Source organism: Aplidium turbinatum, chromosome 1, assembly GCF_918807975.1.
Source record: "Aplidium turbinatum chromosome 1, kaAplTurb1.1, whole genome shotgun sequence".
In the NCBI taxonomy this organism is placed as follows: domain Eukaryota; kingdom Metazoa; phylum Chordata; class Ascidiacea; order Aplousobranchia; family Polyclinidae; genus Aplidium; species Aplidium turbinatum.
This window is the reverse complement of record NC_137472.1, coordinates 40,835,740-40,863,112: the sequence shown is the minus strand read 5'-3', so window position 1 is coordinate 40,863,112 and position 27,373 is coordinate 40,835,740. Positions and strand designations below refer to the sequence as shown.

General features: G+C 36.8%; 1 protein-coding gene across 3 annotated transcripts in view; it reads right to left on the bottom strand.

Moving 5' to 3' along the window:
* Positions 1-18,284, bottom strand: part of LOC145769587 (VWFA and cache domain-containing protein 1-like) — a 47,805-nt gene extending 29,521 nt beyond the window's left edge. For 2 of the 3 annotated variants that reach the window (XR_014289022.1, XM_082581248.1), the window contains exons 1-10: positions 18,135-18,284; positions 17,563-17,719; positions 14,769-14,831; positions 9,767-9,925; positions 8,584-8,798; positions 8,154-8,313; positions 5,686-5,830; positions 5,099-5,170; positions 4,596-4,727; positions 545-609 (exon numbers count right to left, since the gene is read on the bottom strand). Coding sequence is in view for 2 of the 3 variants with exons in the window: in XM_082581248.1 (XP_082437374.1) it covers positions 545-609; positions 4,596-4,727; positions 5,099-5,170; positions 5,686-5,830; positions 8,154-8,313; positions 8,584-8,798; positions 9,767-9,925; positions 14,769-14,831; positions 17,563-17,697 (1,146 nt within the window). In the remaining variant the exon portion in view is untranslated. Of the gene's footprint in view, positions 1-544; positions 610-4,595; positions 4,728-5,098; positions 5,171-5,685; positions 5,831-8,153; positions 8,314-8,583; positions 8,799-8,958; positions 9,026-9,766; positions 9,926-14,768; positions 14,832-17,562; positions 17,720-18,134 lie in introns of those variants that run through there. The other variant, XM_082581259.1, reaches the window with a different exon arrangement.
* Between the last annotated feature and the right edge of the window lie 9,089 nt (positions 18,285-27,373).

The window sequence follows — 27,373 nt, the reverse complement described above, 5'->3', positions numbered from 1 at the left end:
AAAATGTTTTATTTATAGTCTAACATTTTACTGATGTCACATAAAATCAAACATTGGCACATAGTCAATGGCATTAAACTAAGAGCATTGAATCAATGTCCGGTAGAGATAAAAATCCTGTCAGTAGTTTTCGTATAGCATGATTTGGTTCTTGTAGATGTGCCATAATAGGGGCCTCTTCAAGATGTGCCAAGAATAATCAGCTAGTATTTTGGAATTTATAAAACTAAATATCTTTCTCTTTCTTTGATACATGAACAACTTTACTTTGAATTCCAACGCGAGTAACATAAACTAATAACAACACAAACAAACTGCGTAACTTCATCAGTAGCTATTGCGCAGCTTTAGGCCTCTATTTTACATGACTGTTATAAAGTAGCCTACAAACTACAAACGCTTAACGTTCCTAAATCTAAACTCGGAAATCATGCAAGGTGACATATACGCAACATCGTATGCTATCACAAACAAATAGTTTTCAAAAGTCAGGACAAATGGCAATAAGAGTAGGCCAAAAGTAACTTATGTGAATAAAACCTACTGTAACATCTTCGCCATCAGTTATTCCTCCGCTCTGATCTGCCATATTTCGTAAAACCCGAAAATCTGCACAAAGTTAAAATAGGATTATAACCGGGATGGCGAACCTCTGTTATTGCATGGGTTACAAAAGAGATTTTAATCCTTAAAAAAAAGAAAGTGGGTCATACACTTAGTTTCATGTAAATATATGTATAACTAACACATGTAAACTCTTATTACTTTTGGCTGGTAATGTGTCGCTTTTATCTACACACATGTAGAACTTTTGTCTAAAACATGATAGATAGAAAAATGCACTCATGTATCAAGCTGAAACGATTCCGTGTGCTTGATTATATAAAATTTATATGGGAAAGTAAAGATTTGCAGGAGTGTGAGAGCTGAACAACGTTATCAAAACTACAGCAAATCTTTTCGCGGCTTCAAACGAGTTTAGCAGGAAATTCTACTTTACAAGAGTTATAGTTTTACCAAGTGAATAAAATTGTATCATGGGCCAATCCAACAGAGGCTTGCTGATAGCCTACACCCCTTCTTTTCCTTTGAATTACATTTAGATTTGCCAAACTGATAAATAATACACAACTTGCAAAATACTTATCTTTATTCTACCCATAACATGAATTCAACATCAAAATTGGACGAGAGGTACAAAATTGTTTTTGTACCTCGGTACGGAATTAAGTTCATGGTACACCCGTGTACTATTGGTCCTGCATTGTCAGCTGCATAGCCGAGTGGTGAGAACACTGGAACGGCAATCGAAAGGGCGCCGGTTCGACACCGCTCAAGAGCATGCGGCTGTGTCTGTGGCAGGACACTTAAAGGCATGCCTGAAGGTGGACACGAAGATTGGCTTCCTTGCCTTCCCGTCCACTTAATCTAAATCTTCAACCACCGGGTGAAAGCCTGGATACGACAAACAAACAACATTGGTCCTCAAATGTAATACAATAGTTAGTTAATAGTTGCCAAGAATCAGTAAGGATAGCATAAGCACTCTATTTGGAAAACCAGAGGGTAGACTATAGTTGCTCGAAAAAGCAGAGAGTATACTGAGTATACCGTCGTATACCCTCGAATACAGCACTGGTGTTTCAACAGTAGGAAAGTGACAACTATCCATGTCCGTTTTTAGTTCAATTTTATTTCCAGGACACAAGAGATATAGAGCCACTGTTTGTCCCAAACGGTACAAGCAAAAAAATGGCTTGATAATCATCAAGAGCGCAATAGCTATACTATGTTATAAGCACTCTAATTTCTTGCCGTGATAATGCACTACTTCGGCTTTAGTTGCGTTAGACTGATATACGACAATCACGTACGGTAGGCTACTACATTATCGTAGGTTGGGGCCTTACTATAAATATTTAGTAAAACCTTTATTCTTTGGTAAAAGTTTTGATAGAATTTCGTTATTTTTAAAAAGACGAATGAGTGACTGAAAATTCGTGATGGATTACATCGTAACCGGCGGTTCAGTCGTTCGCCATCTCGGGACTATACTGTATGTCCCTTGCTTTTGCTTTGCAATGTAGGCTATGTACAGCGGTAAAACAAAATACTCTATTGGTTCCTTTAATGTCTAATTTTCTATTGTGCTGTTTGCGAATGACATATAGCCTACTTAGCTTTACGTGGTAAAGACTTGGATTCCTTACAAACAGAAACCAATTCTCCATTAGCCTACATAAAATTGATGCCTGGCAACGAAGAAATGAACTTTCCTTAAATTACTCAAAAACAAACTACATTTTAATCAATAAAGTGCCAAATCGTAATGTTGAAAGTCGTTTCAGGTTGTGGTTAAACCAAACTATGCAAGAAAAAGCGAAAACAGTTAAGTATCTGGAAATTCATGTCAATGGAAACCTAACCTGCTGGTTGTCACACATACAACATTTGTCGCTGCAAATGGCTCAATATGTTCAAATGTTTTATTGTCTGCGTGACTATTATTGCCGGAAACATTGTGTACGGTATGTTATATTATAGTCTAGTACTCTAGTAGGTAGTCGTGTTCAATGCTCTATTATTATATGGGCTACTGACTACTGTAAATAAAACTCTACCCAAGGAAGTAGACTTCAGACTCAATAATGTTATTCGCGCAATTACAAGAAGTCCAAAATTCAGTCACGTCATGAACTTATACAAATCTTTAAATAAATATAGGCCTACTGTATAAGATATTTACAAATTTGTAATTGCCAAATTTATGCTTAAAGTTTCCAACAAAATCTACCAGCTACATTGCAAGATCGTGTTATAAATTTTGACAATATTTACTCGCACAGCACTCGACAACTAAATATAATGGAATATTTCCTTCCCCAACAAATCAAAAAATCCGTGGCAAACAATCTTTTGGCGCATCGAGGTATTAAATTGAGGAAAGATTAGTTGAATCAATAAAAAGCAAACACTTTACTTTGTTTAAAATTTTTTATAAAAGTACCTTGTTAGATTTTTATTAAATAAACTTGTTCAGTTCAAACTACATGTAATTTCGTATTTGCAAACCGGTCTAAATCGCGCTCTTATCTTATATACTTCATCATAATGCTCATGTTTGCATATGCTGTTCTTAATCATATTCTTACGATACTTTTGGCTTATACGATTCATTTCGATTGTTAACTGTACTTTTCAGTCATGCTGTTTATTGCTTTAGCTATGACACAAAATCAAAAATATCTGACGCTGCAATGTCAGAAGCCTGATGTCAGGCAGCACCTTGACTGGTAAACCGCAAGGTCGTTCGGTGCTGCCAGACCTTTCTACTGATGTATCCTTATTTTTGTCTACACTTGTTCTTTTTCGACTCTTATTAGAAGAGCAAAATAAAACAGACACCCCTACATCTCTGTCTCCTCTCTGAAATATTTTAAACAATTTTTTTTAATGTGAACAAATAAATAACAATGACGAAGCCACATTTTTGAGTAGCTATTAAGATACTGCGAGTTCAGTAAGGTTTTTGTCACTACATTGAATTAAAAGATTAATTTTATACACGTATTTCCTTTAAATTATTAGTAGTAGCCTACTGCAGACATACAAAAGTTTGTAACCTGTCACTTACACTTACATTTTTTATTTTATTTTTCGTTTAGGCAACAAATATACGGCTCCACCACAAACAAATAAAAAGAAAACTTTTAAACGTTTTCAACATATGGTTGTGTCTTCACCGGGAATACCCTAATAATGATTACATTTACAGTACGGTACATTTATACATTATATTGTATACAAAAAAGGAAGTGACAATTAAAAGTTCAATTGACTGTGCAGTGTGCACCAACTTACTAGAAACGATAGGCTTGATCTGAATAACAGAAACTCGACAACTGGCAAAAGAATGCTAACAAGCAAACAACATAGCGACAAATAGATCACATGAAGAATAAGATACAAGCACGTAAAGTAAATTATTAGAAAACTGATTAAATCTGGCTAGAGGTGATTTGAAAACTAAGAGATAATTTTAAATTGGTTGATAGAAACATTGCCAGAAAACGCTACACATGAGGCAATGTAGCCTGCTCTTTAACTGCGCTTTTGTTTGTTAAATTCGTATCAAACGCAATAATCCGTCTTTCAATGTTATCATTCTTATGCGAATTGTTGAGTTTTCGCTCTTCAGTTTAGATTAGATCTATCGTTTGTAGTCAGTACATAGTTAGCAAAAAATACCTAATTCTAATTGTCATTTCCTTTTTTTGAATGTTGCAGATGTAAATGTAATGCTTATCAAGCTATTCCTGATTAGGACACAACGATATGTTACATACATTTGAGAGTTTTTTTACTTGTTTGTGTACGATATGCCCTTATGACATGTCCGTAGTCTATATATTTTTGCGCAAATAAAAATTATGATAAAAAATATGTTCAAGCCATAATTGACGAAACTAACTTTTATATGCCTGTAATACAAAAAAAGTAAACTCTCCACCAAAGCTCTATCAAACTAAAGTTAATAGTAGAAAGCTACATAAAAAATAAAATACAAATAAAAGACAGATATAAACATGACTCACTAAGATTGCCGAGACCAAAAGTCATGATAACTGCTGTGTTGTTAAGCTCTTGATTTCTTGTCTGCAGAGTCCTCAAAATGGTACTTTCCGAATCGGAAGGACTCCCGTCAGACAAAAAAAGTATCACTCGATCTGTGAAACCACCTTGTATTACAAAAGATATAACATTTTACTGTATAACCTATAATGCATAGCCTACTTAATAAAACAAGGAAAGCAGAAAACAAAAAAAGTAACACAATTGTCAAAAGCAGGCACAATGATAAGATAGATGGTATAGGTTTTTTCGTGATTTGCATTGAGCAAATCTGACTTAGGCCCACTTCTGGTGCATCCCACTTCTTGTTAAAGGGTAACCTAATCAGTTGCTTTTATTAAGGGGCTGGAAGTTCATTTTATAAACATGGTTATTAGCAAGCCAAAGCTAAGTTTAAAAATGTTTTCAAACATAGGTTACTGTAGGTATAGCTCTATTCCACAAATTCAAATATTTATGTTCTCACCTATTCCAGGTTTACGATTTCTCAGCAAGTAATCAAAGGAGACATCAAGAGCGTTTCCGTAATTTGTACCACCTGAAGAAAAAAGTTATTTAAATCATACAAGTAGCCTACAATTCCGTAGCTGACATAAAAACAAGTTTTCTTAAGGCTGCACTATAAGCTTAGAAGAGGAAAATATTCTTGTGTGGAAGGATTTGAGACTTGCCCTTAGCTGCAAAGATTTAACAAGCTTTTCTTGTTTTCATAGCTTATTTTCAAGAACTAAAACGCTGCCTTTAGAAAGCCTGTATTTCATATTTGAGTACAGTATTAACAATAAATCAAGGTAAAGTTTCTATGCAAGCGTAGTTTGAAAAAAAAGTTTTTCCTCTGATTTTGGTAGGTCTTGGATTCATTCCAAGCAAGTATAGTCTTAGGCATGGTCTTAGGATACCAACCAAAGACTTTGAAAACTTTTTCGCTTGTTGGTTTCTTGATAATTTTTAATAACGTGTGATATTTAAATTTGGAAAAAGTATTTTCAAGTCCTTTTGAAAACAGGAAGTTTGTAGAACTGTTTTACCAATTTGTAAAATAAGATTCGTTACCCCCAGCCTGTATTGTGTCAATAAAATCTGAAATTTTCTTTTTGTTCTGTGGTGTGGCTTGAGCAAGCTGGTAGGAAAAGCACGCGTCGTTCGTCGTGTCACTCACGAAAGTCTCAATGGAGCTTGAAAAAGCGACAACGGCAAACTGAAATAAAATGCTCGACTTATTTGTAATTTATAGGTCGCTACAGCAGATGAAGTTTATTAACCAATCAGAAGATAAAATTTAAATCAGCTGATTGCAGTCATCAAGTGAATTAAGTAAACGTTTCGCTGTAGTCAGCGTGGCCTCGCGGTTTGAAGGTTTGGAAAATAGTCATTTTGATGACGTGGGTTTGATTTCCACCCTTTTTTCTGCCACTGCTCTTTTTCTTCTCTAATTGCCAAAGTTCAAAGCAAGAATCAACTTTCTGGTTGAGTGCTAGAAAGGTCACAATGTCTACAGTCAGTTGGTTTATAGAGAAAATCGTCCTATGTTAAAGTGTTTACCAGTAAAAACACTCCATCTGCTGCAACCATCTGCAGATTACAAATACGGGTACGGTAGCTACCCTGCTTGATTCAAATAAAAATGAAAAACTTTAAGCATATTTCGCAAACTGATATTGCACATTGACAGAAGTATTGTCATTCTACTCTATTTTGTTTTTAATGAGGTTATGTAGGCTATGCTATTCTTTACAGTGCAGTAATGTTCAACACTTGGCACGCGTGCCAAATGTTTCACGAGGCGTTTTTTGAAAATGGCACTGAAGCTCTTGCAAAAATTTGTATTGCAAAAGCTAAGATTTGTTCATTTGCAATGCAAACCAATTTACAAATGATATAGTCACTGGATGCCTGCGTCCAACTCCCACAGACCTATTACCATAGTGCTTTCGGGCATTGCTCCACCGAAGCTACGCAGAGAGAACTCCACAAAACGACTCGCAATAAAAGGCAGAAGTCAATGACTGCCTTCTTTTCCACAATGCAGTCCTTGACGCACAACATCGCATCAACGCCTGCTATCCATGCGTCCTTTTTTGACACATTGTGGAGTTTCATAAAGATCACTTCGACCTTATGCAGTCACGGAGAGACTGTTGGACAAATACTTCACGGCCCGACAAGCATAGAGTCACACCAGACACTAAAGTACCACCTGGCTTAAACCAGTCAAGAAAAGAGTGGGTAACTTAAATCGTCTCTGTACCAGTGTTGGCCGCTTTAAGCACAACATGTTCCAGTGGAGTTTGTGTGACTCACCAGTTTTTCGACCTATAGGGCATGTGGACCTCATAGACCCTAACACAGAAACAGTGCACTGGCTGCAGCAGTTGGAAAATAGTCTCTGAATGGCTGCCTCATACTAAAAGAATATCGCTTTTGACCTTTTTACAGTAGCCTATAATTGTCAAAGCGTGCGCATGCGCACAGGCCAGCAGGGGGCTTTGACGTTGTTGAAAAGTCGCTAAATTGTTTTGTTTTTTTCAATTGTCTGCGGACATGCAGACAAAACAATAGTAACTGTGAAGAGCTGAACTATTATTTATTGTTCTGTAGTGGAGGTTTGCATTTGCACCATGTCACAGTATACTGCAGATTAAGGTGTATAGCAGCGATGTGAAAGAAAAAAAAATAAATAAATAAACCGGTACGAATGTTTCAAGATGGAAGTAAACATTGGCGGTAGCCTATGGCACGAAAAAAGTCATTGGATAAAAATTGGCACTCAAGCGTGTTTTAGTTGGACATCCCTATGTTGCACACAAACAACTGATAACTTATAATATACATCAAATATAGTTACTCTTCACTAAAAACCTCTACAGCCTGTTTCACCTTAAAAGGAGATCATCAGAAGATCCTGAAAAATATGCAAAAACAATAAATCGGTAATTCCTGAAAAGATAATAATATCACAACCTTAATTTAATCTGCAGAGAAAACACATCAGAATTACAAAGGGCTACCTCTATCCGTTACTACAAAAGCCCTCTAACGGATGGAGGTAGCCCTTTGTAATTCTGATGTGTTTTTTTTGCAGATTAAATTAAGGTTATAATATTTAATATCTTTTCAGGTATTACCGATTTATTGTTTTTGCATATTTTGTCAGGACCTTCTGATGATCCCCCTTTTAAGGTGAAACAGGCTGTAGAGGTTTTTAGTGAAGAGTAGCCTAACTATATTTGATGTAATTCGCTCTGCTTGGCTTTTCGCTTGGTATTGAGCACTTTTTGTAGTATTAACAGTATTTATTGTTTAATTGATAACTTATATATTTTTTAAGGTTGTGTTTTGAGAAAATCATCTGTTTTCATCAGTTTCATGATGTTGCAGTTACTCAACATTATTTCTGGGAATTATAGTGAATTTACCATTGTTCATGACTATTGGTGCAACATTTAATAACATCATTTAAGAAACGATACGACTTCTCTTTTTCATAAAATACTCAACCTAAAATCGATCAAAATGCTTACATCGTCAAAAGGATTTAATGTGGATACAACAGTCTTGGCAGCCTCCCTGGCCAGTTCCATCAAAGAAACACCGTTGTGTCTGTTGGACATAGATCCACTTTTGTCAATCACCACTACAACGTGCTTAGGTCTTGGTACATTTGCTTGAACATACCAAGGTCTGCAACAGTTAAATTAAGTCATCTTGAATTTGTTTAGATTTCAATAACTTTTGCTACCCAATCCACAATTGATGTATCAAGATGTTTTTATTTCATGAAACCGGTTAAACGAACACTAAGGGGTAATTATTCTGTGAAAGCACAGTATGAACCATAATTTCAAAACTTAATTTGTCTCGATTGCATTATGCTTATGTTCGATTTCTTCAAATTCTATGTTTCTTGAGAAAATATAATTTTGATTTGTTTGTGTCAACTTTTGTACTAACCGAAATCTGTTGTCAAAAGAACCACAACTATTAGACGTCGAAGGCAAAGCTGGAAACTGGGTTGTTACCCCGTGTTCACTGCCGAAGTATTGCCATTTCATTGACGGCAAAGTTTGCAGATTTTGTATGCAAGTATTTTGAAACGCAGAAGATAATTTCTGTGGTGATTGGGAAGCGCTCGATGAAATTTGTTCACAAACTCTGTTTGCTGCAACCTGAAAAATGTTGTAAAGTTAGCGGAAAGCAATATAGGCTTCTATTTCAACCAGCTGTATACAGTAAGCTTATATTGTAACTTGGTTTACTGGCAAATATTAAATATAACTTGAAGACCCCGATTGAATGAAACTGGAAGACGCCATATTTGAGTTTCACCCTGGTTTTGGATCATTAGTGGTGCATATCCATGTGTTTTAAGCGGGAGTTGAATTTCTAACTTTTGTTGGAATTGTCTCCGACTTGAGTGGAAATCGAACCTCCATCGAGATTGTACTGCGGCGTCCAGCATGCCATTCTTGACCACTCTGCCACGTTCAAGACAACGAAGCTGTTGTTAACTGCAGTCTTATTCCGTTCTAGAGCATTGTGGATTCGTGCGCCTTTGAGTACTCGAAAGAACCAGGTACCCTCTCTCGCATTAACGTATAATAAAAAGGTACATCATTAATAACCACAAATTTTTTGAAGTGAAAAAATATTTACAATAAAATAAAGAATTTAATAAGTAGCTTTCTGTTATGAATGAAAGGAATCTACGGTACTTGTTTAATTCATATCGTCGTGTCATCTAAATAAACTAAAGTTTGAGAGCATTTTTGACGATGTAAACTAGTTTATATCATACAGGAATCGTCAATTTGTTGAATAAATTAATCCAATATCATTGATTTACTTTCATTACGTTTTAAAATTTAAACAACTTACAACTCCTGAAATGATTAAATTGGACACAAGATAATAAAAATATGATGAATGCATAAAATACGAGATCGACTATTTTTAATATGAAATGAAGTGAAAGAAATTTTGGTACGGAGAAGGATGGAAGACTTTACAATAGTCTCATTAGAACATGGAATCGTTCCGTCTCTTTTGTTTTTATGTTTAACATAAAAATCACAAAACTTTACTCCCACCAATTTGATATGATAAAAGTTAGGAATCATCGAATCCAGCAGCTCACCTTGTTTTTAAATCGAGAATCAAATTCTGTCTGGCTCGTTGGAAACCTACAGCATTCAAACGATGACGAAGATCCTCCATAAGCAGTTTCAACGACTCTTTGTAAATTCTTCACAACGGAAACTCTTTCGTCAAACTTTGTTGCAAATATTGACGCCATCTAAATTTACAGAATAAAAAAATAAATATCTGACGTACTTCGTATAAATGTAGGTTACATCAGCTTGTAAGTCTACCTTACATAACGAAAAGTTCGATCCGTTTATATCGTTGTCTTTATTTGTTACACTGGACATTTTTATACCGTGATAACACAAATACGTTTAAAAAATAAATATTCTTTTCAATGCCATAAAATTGCACTGGAGATAATTTGAATTAATCCACTCCACCAGAAAAAAGCATATAAAAATTTGTTACGAGTAAAATCAGTGTGGCGACAAAAAAAGTTGAGATGGTGCATGGTAGGCTATCGATAGTATAACATTAGTTATGTAAAATTTTGGACATTATAGCTCTGAAAAGTGTGCAGTGGGCACACTATATAAAGTTGAATAGTAAATGTAAAGTCTTGTAGGTTTAGAAAACATAATTTACAATGTAAGCTGTTTTAATGAATGCACTGAAGTACGTTTCTGCATCTCAAATAAGTTGTTGAGGGCATTATACACATACAAAATCAATTTTGAATTTGAAACTTATCGCACGCAAAAGTTGAACACAAAAGTATAAGAATTTGAATGTATTAAAAAACGTGAATTTCAAAGCGTACAATTGTCCCGATGTGAATAAACATTTTAGAAAAATTATAAATTTTTAAACAAATGAAAACTTGTTTCTATTACCCTTAACAGACTTACAAATATTTCCAGCTTAGGCCTAATGCAAATATGTAGGAAAAATTGCAAAAGCAAACTAGCGAAAATAGCTCAAAATGCACATAGCCATAGCCTGTTCAAAAAATTAGCACTTCTTAAAGAAAGGCTTGCGATCCCTGAAGTAAATGCGACTCTAAAGATAATTAAGCTGGGAAGTTAATTTCAACCTTAAGGTAGTGAAAACAAAAAAAGTTGTTCATAAAACGTCAAAATTAATTCTGATCCATGCAGATGTATCCGGGGTTGAAAGTCGTTATCAAAAAGCAATAAAAAACCAATGAACAGCAATTACTAAAAACATTGTATTTGCATATTTAACGACCTGTGATGCCAGGTTGTTTTTTGAAAACAAGCAAGTGAAACTAAAAAACAAGCCCAAGACAGGCAAAACAACACAAAAACAAGCCCAATAATTTGCAACCAATACCAATTAGCATAAAGCACGCAGTTTAGCAGTTCCAATTTGCAATACAACCTTTGCAGTCCATACATCACGTTTATTTCAAAAATGACATTTGTTTACGCCATTCCAAGCAGTGATTATCTTAAAAAGAAGGGATACAATGTTGACTGCAATAATAACCTCGCAATTTCAGTGTCAAAAACAAGTTAAAAAAGTTTGTCTGACCAAAAAACAAGCAACTCGCAAACTCAAAAAAAAAATACGCAAACTCGAAAAAAAACAAGCCCAAACTTGCGGGAAAACCGCAAGGTTTGCAACACTGTTAACGGCTCTCACTGGCATGGTTTTTCTGAACTGTGTTGCCGCAAAATTTTCCTTAATCCTTTAAAGTTCGAAAACCGGAAGGGGACTAAGTCGGATAGTAATCCGAAAACTAAATTTCATAAATTTGTTTTGACGACGAAGTAAACAAAAAAAGATTCAGCAGTTTTTTTAAATATCGATTAGTGATAAACGAATAATGATTTCGTTGCTTGCATAAAAAAGCAGTGAATACTGCGCATTCGCTATTTATTTTTAAAAGGAATGGGAATAAGCATTCGATATTCAGAAAGCAACGAATAACGCTATCGAATAGTGACAACTAGTCGTTACTTCCTGGTCACAACGGTAAACCATATATCTCCGTGGGAAAGTTGTAGGATAAAATTCCCTAATCCTTCGTCTGTATGCGATGACCGAAAGAAAACACTCTTCTGAAAAAGTCTTTTCACAAAGTGTATTTCAAGAGAGCACAGCAACACGGGCTGTTAAAAATAGCACGCAACACAGTCAGGGCCGGATTAACCATTAGGCTAATAAGGCTATAGGCCCTGGAAATATTCGGCCCTCAATTTTGTTTAAAGATTAAATTTTTGTAAGGCTTCTTCTTCGTCGTAGGAGCTTTCTTCCGGATTATATGTTTGGGCATGAGGTCATCAGCCACTCGACAGTCTCGTCATCCAGGGCCTTCAGTCCAAGCGTTCCATGTGGTGGTTGATGGATTGGACAGACATGGACGACATGCGATACGGATCCAGTACAGTACAGTTTTTGCTTGAAAACAAATGACCGAGTTGAGTCAATACATATGAAGAGCAAATTTCCAAAACCACGTAGGCGCCACTTTTACCGAAATTGAGTTTAGAGCAGGGGTTTTCAACCTGGGGGTCACGAGCCGTTTTTCGGAGAGTCGCGAGGCGCTTGAAATTCCAGTGTATTCTTTTCTATCCTTTTTGCCAGAAAAGGTTAAAAACTGTGTTTTTTTCACAATCGCCCATTCCTCTACTTGAGGTTATTATATCGTTTAAGCTTTCAGACGTTGCAAGGTTTCAACTATAGGAAAGCATTCGATATTTTTCACCAAGTTCTTGTACGTTGCTTTGTGCAGACTAAAGTTAACTAGTAACACCGTTATGGTAAAAAAGCAAAATTATGTAGAATTCTATGCAAAATATAGATTTATCAGTATTGTTTTCAATAGCATTGAAAAAATTAGTGTCGGCTATTTTGTTTGAAAGTTCTTTTAGCAACAGGTGCACGCATTGACAAACTTAATAGTTAAAAATATACAGCACCAACCATCTCACTGAAATTGATTTAAATAAATTCATAAAAGATTGCAATAAATTCAACCGGTGAAAGTGCGAAAACGTTGATTAATTATTTCTTTTCATTATTTTTTCTTCTATTAGGCCTATCTAGCTAAGCAGCTAAGCTTGATAGAAAATGGAAATAACAATCGGAGGAAATGTAATAAAAGCCGTAATAACATCTCAAAAATCGTTTCGGAAGTTTACATTGTAACAGCAAAACTAAACATAACTGGATGTCGGCATGAATCAAATTTGGTTAATTTTTGCATTAACTATGCTTTTGTTGAATACTTTTATGGGGGGTCACGAGACTACATTGATTGCTCTGAGGAGGTCGGGTGGGAAAAAGGTTGAAAACCCCTGGTTTAAAGTGTCATTAGGTAGAGTATTATACCATAGGTAGACTACCTACTATCCATTTCTTTCTTTTCAAAATCTTTTCCATCTGCTTCAGATTTAACACAAAAAATTGCGTTTGTTTCCAAAACCAATTACGCGCCATCATTAGCCATATTTCTGTTATGTTTATGTTATTTTGCAGTAAATCATTTGAATTTTTCATGTATGTATTCTTATTACTTTTTGTGGCTTGGTTTGCAAAATTAGGCCCTTCTCTAGTAAATAGCCTTAGGCCTACAATACCCTTAATTCGGCCCTGAACACAGTACGCACTAACGCACAAAACAACTTGTCATCACAAGACAAATTTCTGGTTAAACAACGGAAATTTCGTCTGGCTAGTAGCCTATGCAAAGCAGATCTGTTAAATATCTGACCAGCTTTCTTATCGACAATCTACAGAATGACGAAACTCATTGCTACATTTTAAACGCACACAACTCGCTTCTGTAACGTAACAGTCAAATAGTTTGCTGAGTAATTTCACACGAGGTGAATCTGTCTGATGCAATATTTCCTAATTCACAGGAGTTAAATCTGGATGATGCAATATTTCTTAATTCAAGATGATGTAAGAGTTCCTTGTTTACAGAAATATTCCATGACGTAGACGCCAGGTAAATTATGACGTTAAAGGTTTTATGTTTTATCTGGGGAACAATTGTCCGTAACACTTCCAACCCTGGATGTATCAATATAATTTATGTTTGCTAGGCTACTAGTGACTAAAACTCTAGCATAAATATCATTTGTTGTCCATACAAAAAAGTTCCATCCTGGTTAGTCATCTTGCCACACGCTTCAACATCAACATTGTTTGCAAGTGCTAGACAGCAAATGTTATAAGTTATCTTGTAAAAAGCGGATCAGGCTACTTGATTATCGATGCTTTACACAACCTAAAACCATGCAATAGATTGAGTTTCGCTTTTAGCAGCATGATTGTTGCTTACTTCACAGTGTAAAGAGGCGGACCGGCAAATCCAGGTCTTCGAAGACTTTTTTTACTTTACGGTCCGCGTCGTCGCTCATAAAAGGAAATTCAAAATTTTTGGGTTCTATGGTGTCTGGGGGCGGAATTGGGAATTGCCCGTTTCGGCGAGTCCAATTCGGCGAGTCCGATTCGGCGAGTCCGATTCGGCTAGTCCGATTCGGCGAGTTTCCTATTCGGCGAGATCCTTTTTCTCTGGGGGGTTTGTCTGCTTTGCTGGTGTCGTCATCGTCTGGGTGGTTGCTTGAGAAAGTCCTTGGGATATCTGTTGTCCTCGATCGTCTTCTCGAATTCCGTCATGTGTGATGTTGCTCTGTTGGATGAGGAATATCTATCGTTTCTTCTACGTATTTCGTTTAGGAGTATGGTCTTCTTGGTAATTGTGGGCAGGGCCGAGTCGAAGTGTGGGAGTAATTTTGTCTTCGCTTTTGAATTGTGTTCTTCCTATCAACAGTTTTTTGATCACGTTGTTGATCGCTTCCTTAGGAAGGATGGAGGTATACATTGTTGTCACATCCATGCTGAAGGGAAAGTTGAATTTTCTCAGGATTTCATCATAACATACTTATCAGATTTGTGAGCTAGGTCATGCTCTTATTTATCGGCAATGCATAAGTCTTTTGCAATCCGCTTCAATTGAAACAGTAGGCTTACAACAGACGTAGCTTATAACTTATCCGATTAATAATATCCCTCACCGTGCTCACGAGAGTTTTCCCGTTAAGAGGCTGATGACGAAAAGACAAACTGTCCAAGTGCTCCTGTGGAAACAAAAACAATACAAGGTTGTTGTTACGATCATAGACGTACCAGCCAGGTGTATGGAGGTAACTGCCTCTTTCCCTGTTGTCAAAAATAATGCCAATTTGAACAAAATTCTACAATTGTTTTGGCAAAGGTTACTCAACAAATAGCCCTAAAATTACGGTACTTTAATTAGAAAATTACAAGTTACACAGCACATGTAGGCCTGATGTAGAATTTTCACTTCAATTTTCACATTCATGTGTAATATGGTTTATATAGTGACCAAAATAACCAATTTAAATTAGTTTTTGCACTTAAAATTGTATCATGCACACTGGCCACAATCTTTGCTACTTTATGCCAACGCCGGATTAACACAGTAGCAAATGCAGCAGCTGCTATACGGGCCCCGCGCTTCACAAGGCCCCGCGCTTCAAGCAAGGTTTTCCAAATGTTAATCGATTGCTGTTAAAAATGTGTTGTTTCGTTCCTATTGTATGCCTTTATATGCCTGTCAACTATGGTGCAACTATCTTTCATCTAGTAGTAATCGCTTACGTGTTGGATACAATAACTGTTACAGAATGTTGTTTAATCTGCAGAGACGATGCAGCATCACCTCTGCATTCGTTGATAACAATACCACAACCTTTCAAGCTCTCATTCGCAAAAGATTATATCAGTTTATAACCCGATGCAACTTGTCTTCCAATCAATAGATTTATGAACTAATGCGAACGGACTGTTATTATCAATCTTTGTATTTGGTACATTATGACTCAGCTCTTCGGAGTTGAGTATCTGCTTTGTTTCTACTTTCTAGGCTATGTGTGATTGTGTAATATGGACCATCTTGAGCCTGATGCAAATAAATAAATAAAATAAAACAAGGCCCCGCGCTTGGTGAGCAAAACATTTTCTTTTGCCAAAAAAATGTCGAACATAGTTGGTAAGTAATTTTTGGCTTGTAGCCTAAACTGGAATGGAATTATAGGAGAATATTATAGTTATATGATTAAATTACTAGTCCCATCATCTTGCCACTTTCTAATTAAATTATTGTAAACTTTATATCTATGTATTCTTTGCTGCTTCAACACACCGGTGGTCCGTTCTGGAGTGTTCAAGTGGTGGAGTGCTAAATAGGCTCTCTACAACACGATGATCCACAAGAGCTGGTGCCATTAAGGTTATTAAAGAACGTTTTCCTTTCATAAAGGAGGCACGTAGCCTACTGGAGAAACTTTCGAATGACCAAGTGTAAAATGCAGAATGTCGACAGCAGGCAAAGAAAATAGAGTTGCTCGAAACTGGAATCTTAGTGGTTTTTTGGAATAGCTTACTCGATCGCCTCCAGGCAACTCAAGCTTCTCTTCAAGCAAAGCAGCAAAATCTCAGCATTGATTCAGCGTTGTGTGCCTCTTTGGCAGGGTCCCTATACAGACCTTCAGAGAACAATTCGCTAAGTTTGTGTCAGAGGCGCAGAAGCTGACTCAAGTGCCGTATTACTGACCGACAAGCACAAGAAGAACAATTGTCCGAAATCGAAGACGCGATGAGGATGTAGGCAGTGCCCCAACACATGACCCAACACCTGCGCAGATCCAAGAAAGCGCTGACAGACTTTCAGAAGCATATTCCCAGGACTTGGAAGACAGATTGAAAGATGAACCACCTCACTTTTCAGACTTCGTAAAGCACATTGCTATTGATTGCTTCTCTCCAGAACTCAACTATTTCACATTGATTAAGAAAAACAACATTACCACGTTTCCTAACATAATTATTGTAAATGTGCAGAAAACAAAATGCGTCGAAAAGACGTTTGAATGATATTGTTGAAGTTTTATATTTCTCCTTGCAAAACATTACACTAGACTTTTTTTGTTGTAGAATGTAAATCAAATCTATAAAATATTCAATTACTTCCCGGTCATGATCAGCTTCAAAATAGAGAATGATCGCTCTGCACTGCAATTGGTGACCATTGTGCAAAGTACCATTCTAATTGCCACTAAAACATTTGAGTATACTTCCTGCAGTCGCCTTTTCACAATAAAATTCGACAGCACAGCAAAAGTAATATTTCCAGCAGTAAGTTCATCCGAGGAAAGTGATTGCAAGAATGAACGGAGATGTATGCATTCACTTTCAAGATTCTCAAGGTTCTCCTAGTCCTCCATACTAAGCGAGACAGATAACTAAAAGAAGCGCTAAGCAGCACATATTGTTGAAAACCAATCAAGCGTGAAGTACTCTAGGGGCGATGCCTTGCCATACATGACTTGCCGCACTGTTTATAAATGTGTGTGATGTGATAACATATTTATTAATTGCTATATATCTGAATATATCTGTTGTGAATTATGATATTCACGTACAGTAGGTTATTAATATTATCAATGCAATATATTCGTATATTTTGTCACCCCCAATGATTTGCCACCCTAGGCAACTGCCTACTCTGACTAGTGATAAATCCGGTCCTGCTGATATATTCGATTTAATCACAACAACACGAACATTTTGTGGTTGTTTTCAAACTAATATACCCTTGGGCGACTAAGCATTTCTGCCAAATTTAGTTTCAAATTCAAACAATCCAGGTAAAAATATTCATAAGTTTTATGGCGTAGAGTAGAGGAAATTCAAATATCTTTTAAAATATCATACGAACTTGTCAACTATGGGTTAAATATCCGAAAGCAAAAAAAAAAACATACCGGTTTATGATTGTACGCCTACCTGCATTTCAGTACGCTTCAGGGAATATTCTACTAACTCATCCACTCTTGATGAAAACAACTTTGGCTGGATGTTTTGACAAAGAACATGGTCAAATAAAATATACGGTAATATCCAGAATATATGTTTATTCATTGTGTGGATTTGATGCACTAGTCTGTAAGAATTTAAAGGAATTTTTCATTCTGTCCAATTTATTCTCTTAAATTTATCACAACTTAATTTATTCAACTTATACGCTCTCATCAAAAAGTTTGGTTTACCCTATATCAGACGCGACTCTTGCTCTTAATTGTTACTTGGGCTCATGATAAATTATGAGTATTAGGCTATGAGAAAAACGAAGAATAAGACAATACCTGATACAAATTCATATGTACCATGAAAATTTTGAGTAGACTGTAGTGTATAGCAATGAATAGGCCTACAACAAACAACATGCAATGAAACAAAATGTATAGGCTAGCAACTAGTCCCTTACGTACCTTATTTACAAACATGAAACATACACGCATAGTTATAATAGTTATAATTTTCAACTAAAGTAGCTTAAGCCTAGTTGGTACTGGTACCCAGGGTTGCATTCCTGGGGAGCTCGGGGGAGCTCAGCCACCCGAAATATGAAAAAGCTTGATGTAGGGGGGCTCAGGGGGGGCTCGTTCAAGGTTCCACTTTTCCGCTCTTCTAGCTGAACAACAACTTATCGACTGAACAAGTAACACTTTAACAGCTTTCTCACAACAGAACTGCAAAAATACACAAACATAAGTTGGTAGCAATCGCCGTTTTCCGTGATTAGGTCCCGTAGATTAGCTTAAGTCTATCATGCAATCTACATGTAGGTAAATTAAGCTTTTTGCGAATAGGGCAATAAAGAATGACATAACAATTTTGTGGCTCTTTTGACATTCTAGATGTCTGCGTGTGATGTGACTCTTGCATTGAATAGCCTTTCCCATCCATGTGCCTTAAAATTAAGGAAAGTAGATAAAATTTTCAGTGTGCGTTGTGCTGCGTCCTCACATCGTGCTATCAAGGCTCTGTGGAATAGTTTCCCCAGCATTGTATAAACACTTCACAGCCCTCTCAGAAAAGAAAAATATTAGAGAAACAGATCGGCCATGTTCAGAGGTCTCTGCATCAAAATGGCCACCAAGAAATTCGTAGAAGATCTGGCGCTTTTAAAAGATTATCTTCGACAATTATCGCTTTTGTCAGAAACTCTCCAGACTGAGAATATCAACTTCGTATAGTAGCTAACCGTCACTTAAAATCGACGTTTAATTTTCTATTTCAAATCAAAAAAGCTGTTCAAGAAGGAAAGTATTCGTTGATGAAGTTGTTAACTTGAGTCCTGGAATTACAAAAACTACTCCTTTAACCCTTTGACTGCCACAGCTTTTTTCAATTGGGTTTACCTCTGTGCCAAGGGTATTTTACCAAAATTGACACTTTTATGAAAAACGAATTTCGGCGCGTTTTTTAAAGACTGATTTAGGTTGTTTTGTCAAAATAGATTTGGAACTGTCAAGGTTACGTTTTGCGTCATCGATGGTTTCTATGACGTCATAAAAATGATCATTGATGGGGGGCCCCAGACCCCCCACCCCTGGGTGGCGCCTTTAGCGAACAAGCCGTCAAGCTTCGCCTGCAGGCCGTCAAACCCCCCTCCCCTTTCAAAATACCTATCTACGCTACTGAATTGGATCATTGTCATTGGGGCCCACAAAGCATATTCTTCACAGGGGCCAAAATGCCCCAAGAGCGGTACCTCTAAATACCCATTGTCGGGCATTGTCAGGCATTGTCGGGCATTGTCAAGCGTTGTCGGATTTTTGGGGGGTTGTGGAGCATTTTTAGGGGTTTTCGAGCATTTTCAGGGGTTGTCGAGCATTTTCAGGGGTTGTCAGGTATTGTAGAGTAGGTACTTTCAGGCATTGTCGATAATTTCCAGGCATTGTCTAGGATTTCCAGGCATTGTCGATCAATATCAGTGGTTGACAGGTTTGGTAGTCATTATGGAACATTTTTAGGCATTGTCGAACATTTTCAGGGGTTGTCGAGCATTTTCAGGGGTTTTCGGGCATTGTAGAGTAGCTACTTTCAGGCATTGTCTATGATTTCCAGGCATTGTCGATCATTATCAGTGGTTGACAGGTTTGTTAGTCATTATAGAACATATTCAGGCGTTGTCGAACATTTTCAGGGGTTGTTGAGCATTTTCAGGGGTTGTCAGGCATTGTAGAGTAGCTACTTTCAGGCATTGTCTATGATTTCCAGGCATTGTCGATCATTATCAGTGGTTGACGGGTTTGTTACGCATTATAGAACATTTTCAGGCATTGTCGAACATTTTCAGGGGTTGTCAGGCATTGTAGAGTAGCTACTTTCAGGCATTGTCTAGAATTTCCAGGCATTGTCTAGGATTTCCAGGCATTGTCAATCATTATCAATGGTTGACAGGCTTGTTAGGCATTGTCAGAAATTTTCAAGCATTGTCGAACATATTCAGGGGTTGTCGAGCATCTTCAGGTGTCAGGGGTTCTCAGGCATTGTAAAGTACTTTAGATTCTTTCTGGCAGGCATTGTCGGACATCTTCAGGCGTTGTCTAGGATTAGGCCTGACAACTGACAACCCCTGAAAATGCTCGACAACCCCTGAAAATGTTCGACAATGCCTAAAAATGTTCCATAATGACTACCAAACCTGTCAACCACTGATATTGATCGACAATGCCTGGAAATCCTAGACAATGCCTGGAAATTATCGACAATGCCTGAAAGTACCTACTCTACAATGCCTGACAACCCCTGAAAATGCTCGACAATCCCTGAAAATGTTCGACAAAGCCTAAAAATGTTCCATAATGACTACCAAACCTGTCAACCACTGATATTGATCGACAATGCCTGAAAATCCTAGACAATGCCTGGAAATTTCCAACAATGCCTGAAAGTACCTACTCTACAATGCCTGAAAACTCCTAAAAATGCTCAACAACCCCTGAAAATGTTCGACAATGCCTGAAAATGTTCTATAATGCCTAAAAAACCTGTCAACTACTGATAATGATCGACAATGCCTGGAAATCCCCAACAATGCCTGAAAGTAGCTACTCTACAATGCCTGACAACCCCTGAAAATGCTCGACAACCCCTAGAAATGCTCCACAACCCCTCAATAGCCGACAATGCCCGACAATGCCTGACAATGCCCGACAATGCCTGACAATGCCTGACAATGCCCGACAATGCCCGACAATGCCTGACAATGGGTATTTAGAGGTACCCCCCTAAGAGAGGCACTGCTATGACTAATGGTTATACACTTGGGAGGCAAAATTCAACCTGATCAAGTATCTTGTCAGTGCATATTTGTCTTCAGAATGTATTTCGCATTTGCTTTGGACGTACCAGAAACGTCCAACCATCTTAAAAAAACAAAAAGCCTGGCATACAACTAACTACATATTTTGACATATCACATACGTCCTTGGCATACAAATAATGCATTCTTATGACGTATGAGAAACGTCAAGGGCACTCAAAGGGTTAAAGGCATAACGTTGGACCAGTTCAAAGCTCGACGTAGAGACTATCCTTCTTTTGGTCGTTATCGGTTTATTCAAGCTTCAGTTGACAACATTGGAAGCAGGATAGTGGACACCAACAATGAAAATTCTGTGAAGAGCTTGGAAATTATTGTACCAGAGTTATGGCCTGCTGCAACCGAAGTTCCATGGCAAAAAGTGGAGCAGATATTACGGCAAAAAGAGGAGAGATTTCATGTCACCACTCTTATTTCCGATTTTCGATTGTACGTTGACAATCCTTGCCTTATACCACATACGATAAAGTTGCTCAAGAATGTAGTAGGCTACTAAACAGGATTACTTTAAGTTCTGCTGAAGCCGAACGTGGATTTTTGCAAATGAACTTGGTCATCACACCGCTACGATCAGGGCTGACGAAATCACTTGTTTCAGTAATGTTGTTCATCAGCATCAATGGACCACTTCCTCATATATTTAATGGCACTGCGGCAACTCAGAAGTGGTTGCAGACTCATCGATCGGCTGTGAATACTCAGGTTAAGCATTCTAAGCTGCCCACATGGAATGAACTCAGATCTGTGCAAAAACTGTTTGCTGGCTAAAATCAAAGACTGCCGTGGTGCTTATAACTTAGCCCATAAAACCAAAGACCTGTCAGACAGGCTATTTGTTTTGTATAATCTCGTTTGCACTAACTTGGAATATGCTTTTGCTGTATTTGGATTTGTTAAACTGTTCGTTAATAACTAAATGAGATTTTAGTATAACTGTCACATTGGCAACTTATTGGTTCTTACTCGCAAAGCTGCAAACACAAGCTCTCGTTTCAGGAGATGCATTTCCTCACTTTCCTACAGTCAATTTTTTGCAAGTGTGCTTAGAATTGTAGCAAATAAGTAGCCTACAATTGAGTTGAGATTGGAATTAGCTCATGCCATGCGATTTTCAAGTGCAAGCCTACGCAGTAAAGAAAAAGCAAAGGAGATTGCAGTGTAGCAACCAAGCCAAATTTCAAACTTATAATTTTATTTCGGATTTGACCACGTTTTCACGTTTTGTTACTTCAAGCTATGTTTTAGCAAGGGTTGTTTTTCGACATGATGTTCAGAAATAAAAACAAACTGAACAGTGTTTCTTTTCAAAAAAGGTAAAGATTGTTGACTCACCTACACCGATTACTTGTACATACTTAGTCTATAACAACACAGCTAGGTGTTAATAGAGCCCCTCCCCCAAATAAAATGATAGGAATGCACCCCTGCTGGTACCCACATACTTTAGGTACCGTACTTAAAAATAATGTTTTCGAATATATCACTATGACTTGTCATTCTCAATTGTCTTTTCTATGTTGTTAGACAGGGGTTGCTACTGTGCTACAATTAGAATTGCTCCTCAAACAAGATTGCTAGTTAGCCTATCCTTGCAGAAGATGCCATTTAGTAGGTTTAACGGACTTTCTATCGTTTCCAACTATCGGTGTTTTAATGGTTAGCCTACTGTATTCCTATATGTACTATAACTACAAAATTATGAAGAACAATAAAATCAATCATTCAACAGAAATATTCTGTACGTTTAGTTGATTTACAGCAACATAGTTCTGTGTGTTGCCATGATAGACAAGAGGTGATTATCTGACCTATAGGCTACCTTTGAAGAAGTCAGTCGCGTTTAATTGAAGAAACGTTCGAATAACAGCAGATTATCACCTTACACATCTTGTGATAGCTTCCCTTGGTTTACACAGAAGAAAGTATCTTGTTATTTAACTAAACGCATGGGGAACAGCCTCATTCAATTTTTGAGAAAAGTCAGTTAGCTATTGCTGCGATCACATCAGACATTAGGCATGACCGATAGGCTAATGCAGTCTGGCTAATTTCTTGGACAATTCTTCAATGCCTGGCGGGCTTAATTCGTTTTTTCCGAGCTCAAGTAATAAGAGAAACAAAAAAAATTGAAAACTTGCGTTGGGTTGAGAGCATGGCTTACTTAATACGTAAATTATATATTACGTACGTATAATACGTATATTGGCATTTAAGTACTAGTAAATTATAATATTACGTAGCCTAAGCCATGGTTGAGAGCAAATGTGAGAATGTTTTTTGCGGGTTCATAGTAAAAGAGAAGCAGAGAAAAGTCTGATTCTTGAAAACTTGCGTTAGGTTTAGAAAACGACTGCTGAAAATCTCTCTGACTAAAAGGATTTGTCAATTAATTGGAGGGGGGGTGGTTAATCGGCTTAATCCAACTTTAGCCCTGGTTTTAGTATATAACAATGCATTCTAAAGGCGTAAGAAAAAGCTAGTTTTTGGGAGTGTGAAAAAAATCTTGTCCAAATGTAATTAAATGCGCCCAAATATGTTTTGCGACAAAGCATAGTCCACTTGATTAAAAATTCTGCACTGCTTCTTATGGTCTGGAATATACTGTACTGTAAATGTAATTTGTCTACTACCAGTATCGCCCAAATAATGCGAAAGCTCCATAACAATACAAATAACTCAATACAGACAAACATTTCAAATCAATAAGATAATAATAGCCCTAAATTTGCTTCAAAATACAAAATACCATAATGATCTAAAATCTTAACAAGTTAAAAGTTATTTCTAAAATTTTATAAACTAAACTTGTAGACTACATTTTCAGCCGAGCATTTTGATATTGTAAGTTCCGTGTTTAAAGCATCACTTTCAAAGTTAATATTGCCACAAGACACATCTCTATTATAGGCACACCGCACATCTCAAATCGCTTCTCGATAGGCCTATAGGATATATTTTTCATAAAATTTGCAAGCATGTGGATATTTTCAGATGTTGAAAATAAGTTAAAAAGTTACTTCAAATCTTATCAACTAAACTTGCAGGCTGCAATTTCAGCTGAGCATGTTGATATTGTAAGTTATGGGTTTGAATTATATTGGAGCACATTGAATTGGAATATACTTTTCATAAAATTTGTAAATATTTGGATATTTTCTGATCAAATTTTTCGAACTCTCAACAAATTACACATTCATTTTTTAACTCTCACAACTTAAATCATGCTCAATGGCTGTAGATTTTTTTTAATTTTATATGCATTAAATTCAACATAAAAACATAATTTTAATTATTTCAGCAAAATATCAAAACTAAGTTTAATCTTAATGAAATTTTTGAAATATAGTGAAAGTTTTTGCCCAAATTTTTATCAAATTTTGCCAAATTTTTAACTAATTGAATAGTTTAGAGTTGTGGTTGCACTTTAATAATTATTTGACTTTGCATAGCTATTAAGCAAAAATTCAAAAATATGTTCAATGTGTTTCTCGGCCGTCGATTGTAGCAAGAATTTTGATAACGATAGACACTTGTTTCGCCCATGAGGCGGGGCTCATCAGCATTGCACCACTAATTCGTGCCACATGGTTCTCAACCGCTGCTTTTATCAGTCATTGACATCAATATATAATATGTTCTATCTTAATGAAATTTTTGAAACATGCTGAAAGTTCTTGCCCAAATCTTCATCAAATTTGCTAAATTTTCAACTAGCCTAATTGAATAGTATAGGGTTGCGGTTGCACGTTATTTGACATTTGCAAAACCATTATTTGAGCAAAAAATCAAAAATAAGTTCAATGTTAATGAAATTTTTGAAACATGCTGAAAGTTTTTGCCCAAATTGTTATCAAATTTGCCTAAATTTTCCACTAATTGAAGCGTTTAGGAGTGCGGTTGCACCCCCTGCACCCCTGGATTCTACGCCTATGCATTCTAAGAGCTTTGGTTAAAGTATTTTGGAATTTTCGTCCAACCTTCCCCCTCAACCCACGTTGCTCTGAAAATTACTGTACTTTTTGCGTAAAATTGCCTCATATAGTATTCAGCTCACTTTTTGTTTATGGCATTTAAAGTTCAAATGTTATTTGCTACTGTACTAAAACACGTTTACAATGTTGCAAGACAGCTGCAAACAGTTTTTCTGGTCTGAGGTTTCATCGCAAATCACTGGAAATTGGTCATTTCTATTTGTGCGCATGACTACGCGCATGCGCAAAAGCGTGATATTATATCAGAAGTCTTGGAATATACTGTTGCATCGTAAAAACAGGGGGAAAGTTGAAATTACAATTAACTCCCTCTTTCTCCTATTAAGACGGTTACATACCGGTAAGTTATTTTATATTTAAAATAATATAAATTACAATCAGGCTCCTTGTAATGTGCTAGTCTAGTAACTTATAATTTAATGTAGTTTTTACTTGTCAATTTTTTTACTACTCGAGCTAAGCCTGAGTAGCTCGAACCCCAGGGTCGCCACTGGTTTGTATTAAAAAAAACTTTAATCTTCATTCTTCAACATGTAAACATAAATGCTTTTCTACCATCTGTGCATAGCCCATTTTTGTTACAGCCTCATTAACTGCAGTAGGCCTAGCTGTTAGCCTGCTGAAAGCTTACTTTGTTTTTACTAAAGTTGTTTTAGCAAGTAGGCTAGATTTGTTGTTTTCGTAGGCCTGCTCAGCTTTGCGCTGACAGCCTGGAAGAACACTCTCTTTCTATTTCCTCTTCTTCTATCGAGTCTTCTAAAGTTCGTTGATACACCACAGATTGACACATTCTTCCGCAACGGAGTTATACACTGACAGAGGTCCCACCTACTGCACCGGGTGGCAAGCCGAGGGCAAACAAGAAGGCGGTCCGCTGTTTGGGGCTCGGTGCCACAGATACATGCAACTGGGCTCGTGTCGTAGCCCCACTCCACCATTGCAGACTTAGTGCGTCCAACACCGGTTCGGAGTCGATTTAATGTTTTTCACTTTGCCCAAGGAGCGTTTGCTCCTGGGGGGAGGGACTCTGATGGTGGGACCTTCATTTCAGTGTGTGATGGGTCATTTTCAAATTGTTGTTTCCATTGCTTAAGTCTTGTTTCTTCTTTTGTTGAGGTTAGTGGCTGAACGTGTGTTAGGAAGCTTTTTCTTGATTTCAACCGGGTTTGTGCAGCAGCTTTTCCATATAGAGGATGTTTTTCATCACATGTTTGTTTTAACCTTTCAGCTTGACTATTAACGTCTCTTCTTATGTGTGGTGGTGTAATACCAGCAAGCAAATAAAGTTTGTTGGTATTTGTGGGCTTCAGACACCCACTAATAAGACGACAAGAATGATTGAGTACCAAGTTAAGCTTCGATGAATTACAGGACCTGTTCCAAACAGGGCATGCGTATTCTGCTGTGGAGTAGCACAAAGCCAATGCGGTCAGCCAATGCGGTCATATCTCTTTCTTCTATATGCTAATGTTGCTGTTAAAAAACATCCAAGAAATCTTGCAAATAGATCGCGCAAATTAAACGTTAAATACTCTAGCTTTGTCACAATCTGACTATGATGGCAATACAGCATATCTAAAACCGCTCCCGCGTTAGTGGTTCAATGCCTCTCCAATTATGCGAAACTGACAAGAATAACTTATCAGAGGCGTTCTCAGTACTACAAGGATAAAGATTCAAAGCAATCAATCAATCAACTCTATGACGTAATGTTGTACGTATTTCCGTTTAATGATTCAAAATGATACTGAAGTCTGTCAGATACCGAGGCTACTCTACAAAGAAAAACAATACAGGTAATTACGTTAGCTATTAGGATTATTCAAAACAAAAGTATTTGTAATCTCAACAAAATGTACTTGTGTTTTTTCGCAACATTTCTTTGTCTTGGTTTTATTTTGTTTCAGTAAAAATATTATACAAAACTTTTCCAGCTTTAAACTTTTTTTGAGATCAAATGAATTGCAGTCGGAAAAAAGAAATAAATTTTGAATAGTTGTTAAAATTAATAGCTCGTTTCAAAAATACTGTACAGTTAGCCTATCTGAAGTTAGAATAAACAAAACAATGATTAAAAAAATCTTCTGATTGACCATTCTACCGTTTACTAAATTTATTCATGGCATGTTGCAAAATGGCGATGTAGGTAATGAACTTCAACAACACAAGCGACAAACAATCAACAAGATTATTTAGTCTTTCTTCAATTCTTGTTTTTTTCCTAAAACTGCAACTGGTTCAGCCGGTGACTATTTCGTATCAGAGCATGTAAGCTATTGTGATTGCAAGACACCCACAGCGATAGTAGTTTATTTCTGCACTTCTACATTTTCCAATAAACGTTAGGGTAAATCACAGATTACTAGTGAAAGATAATAAGCAATTACTGAACGTGCTTCTAACAGCACTGCCAATTCCATTTACTTCTAAG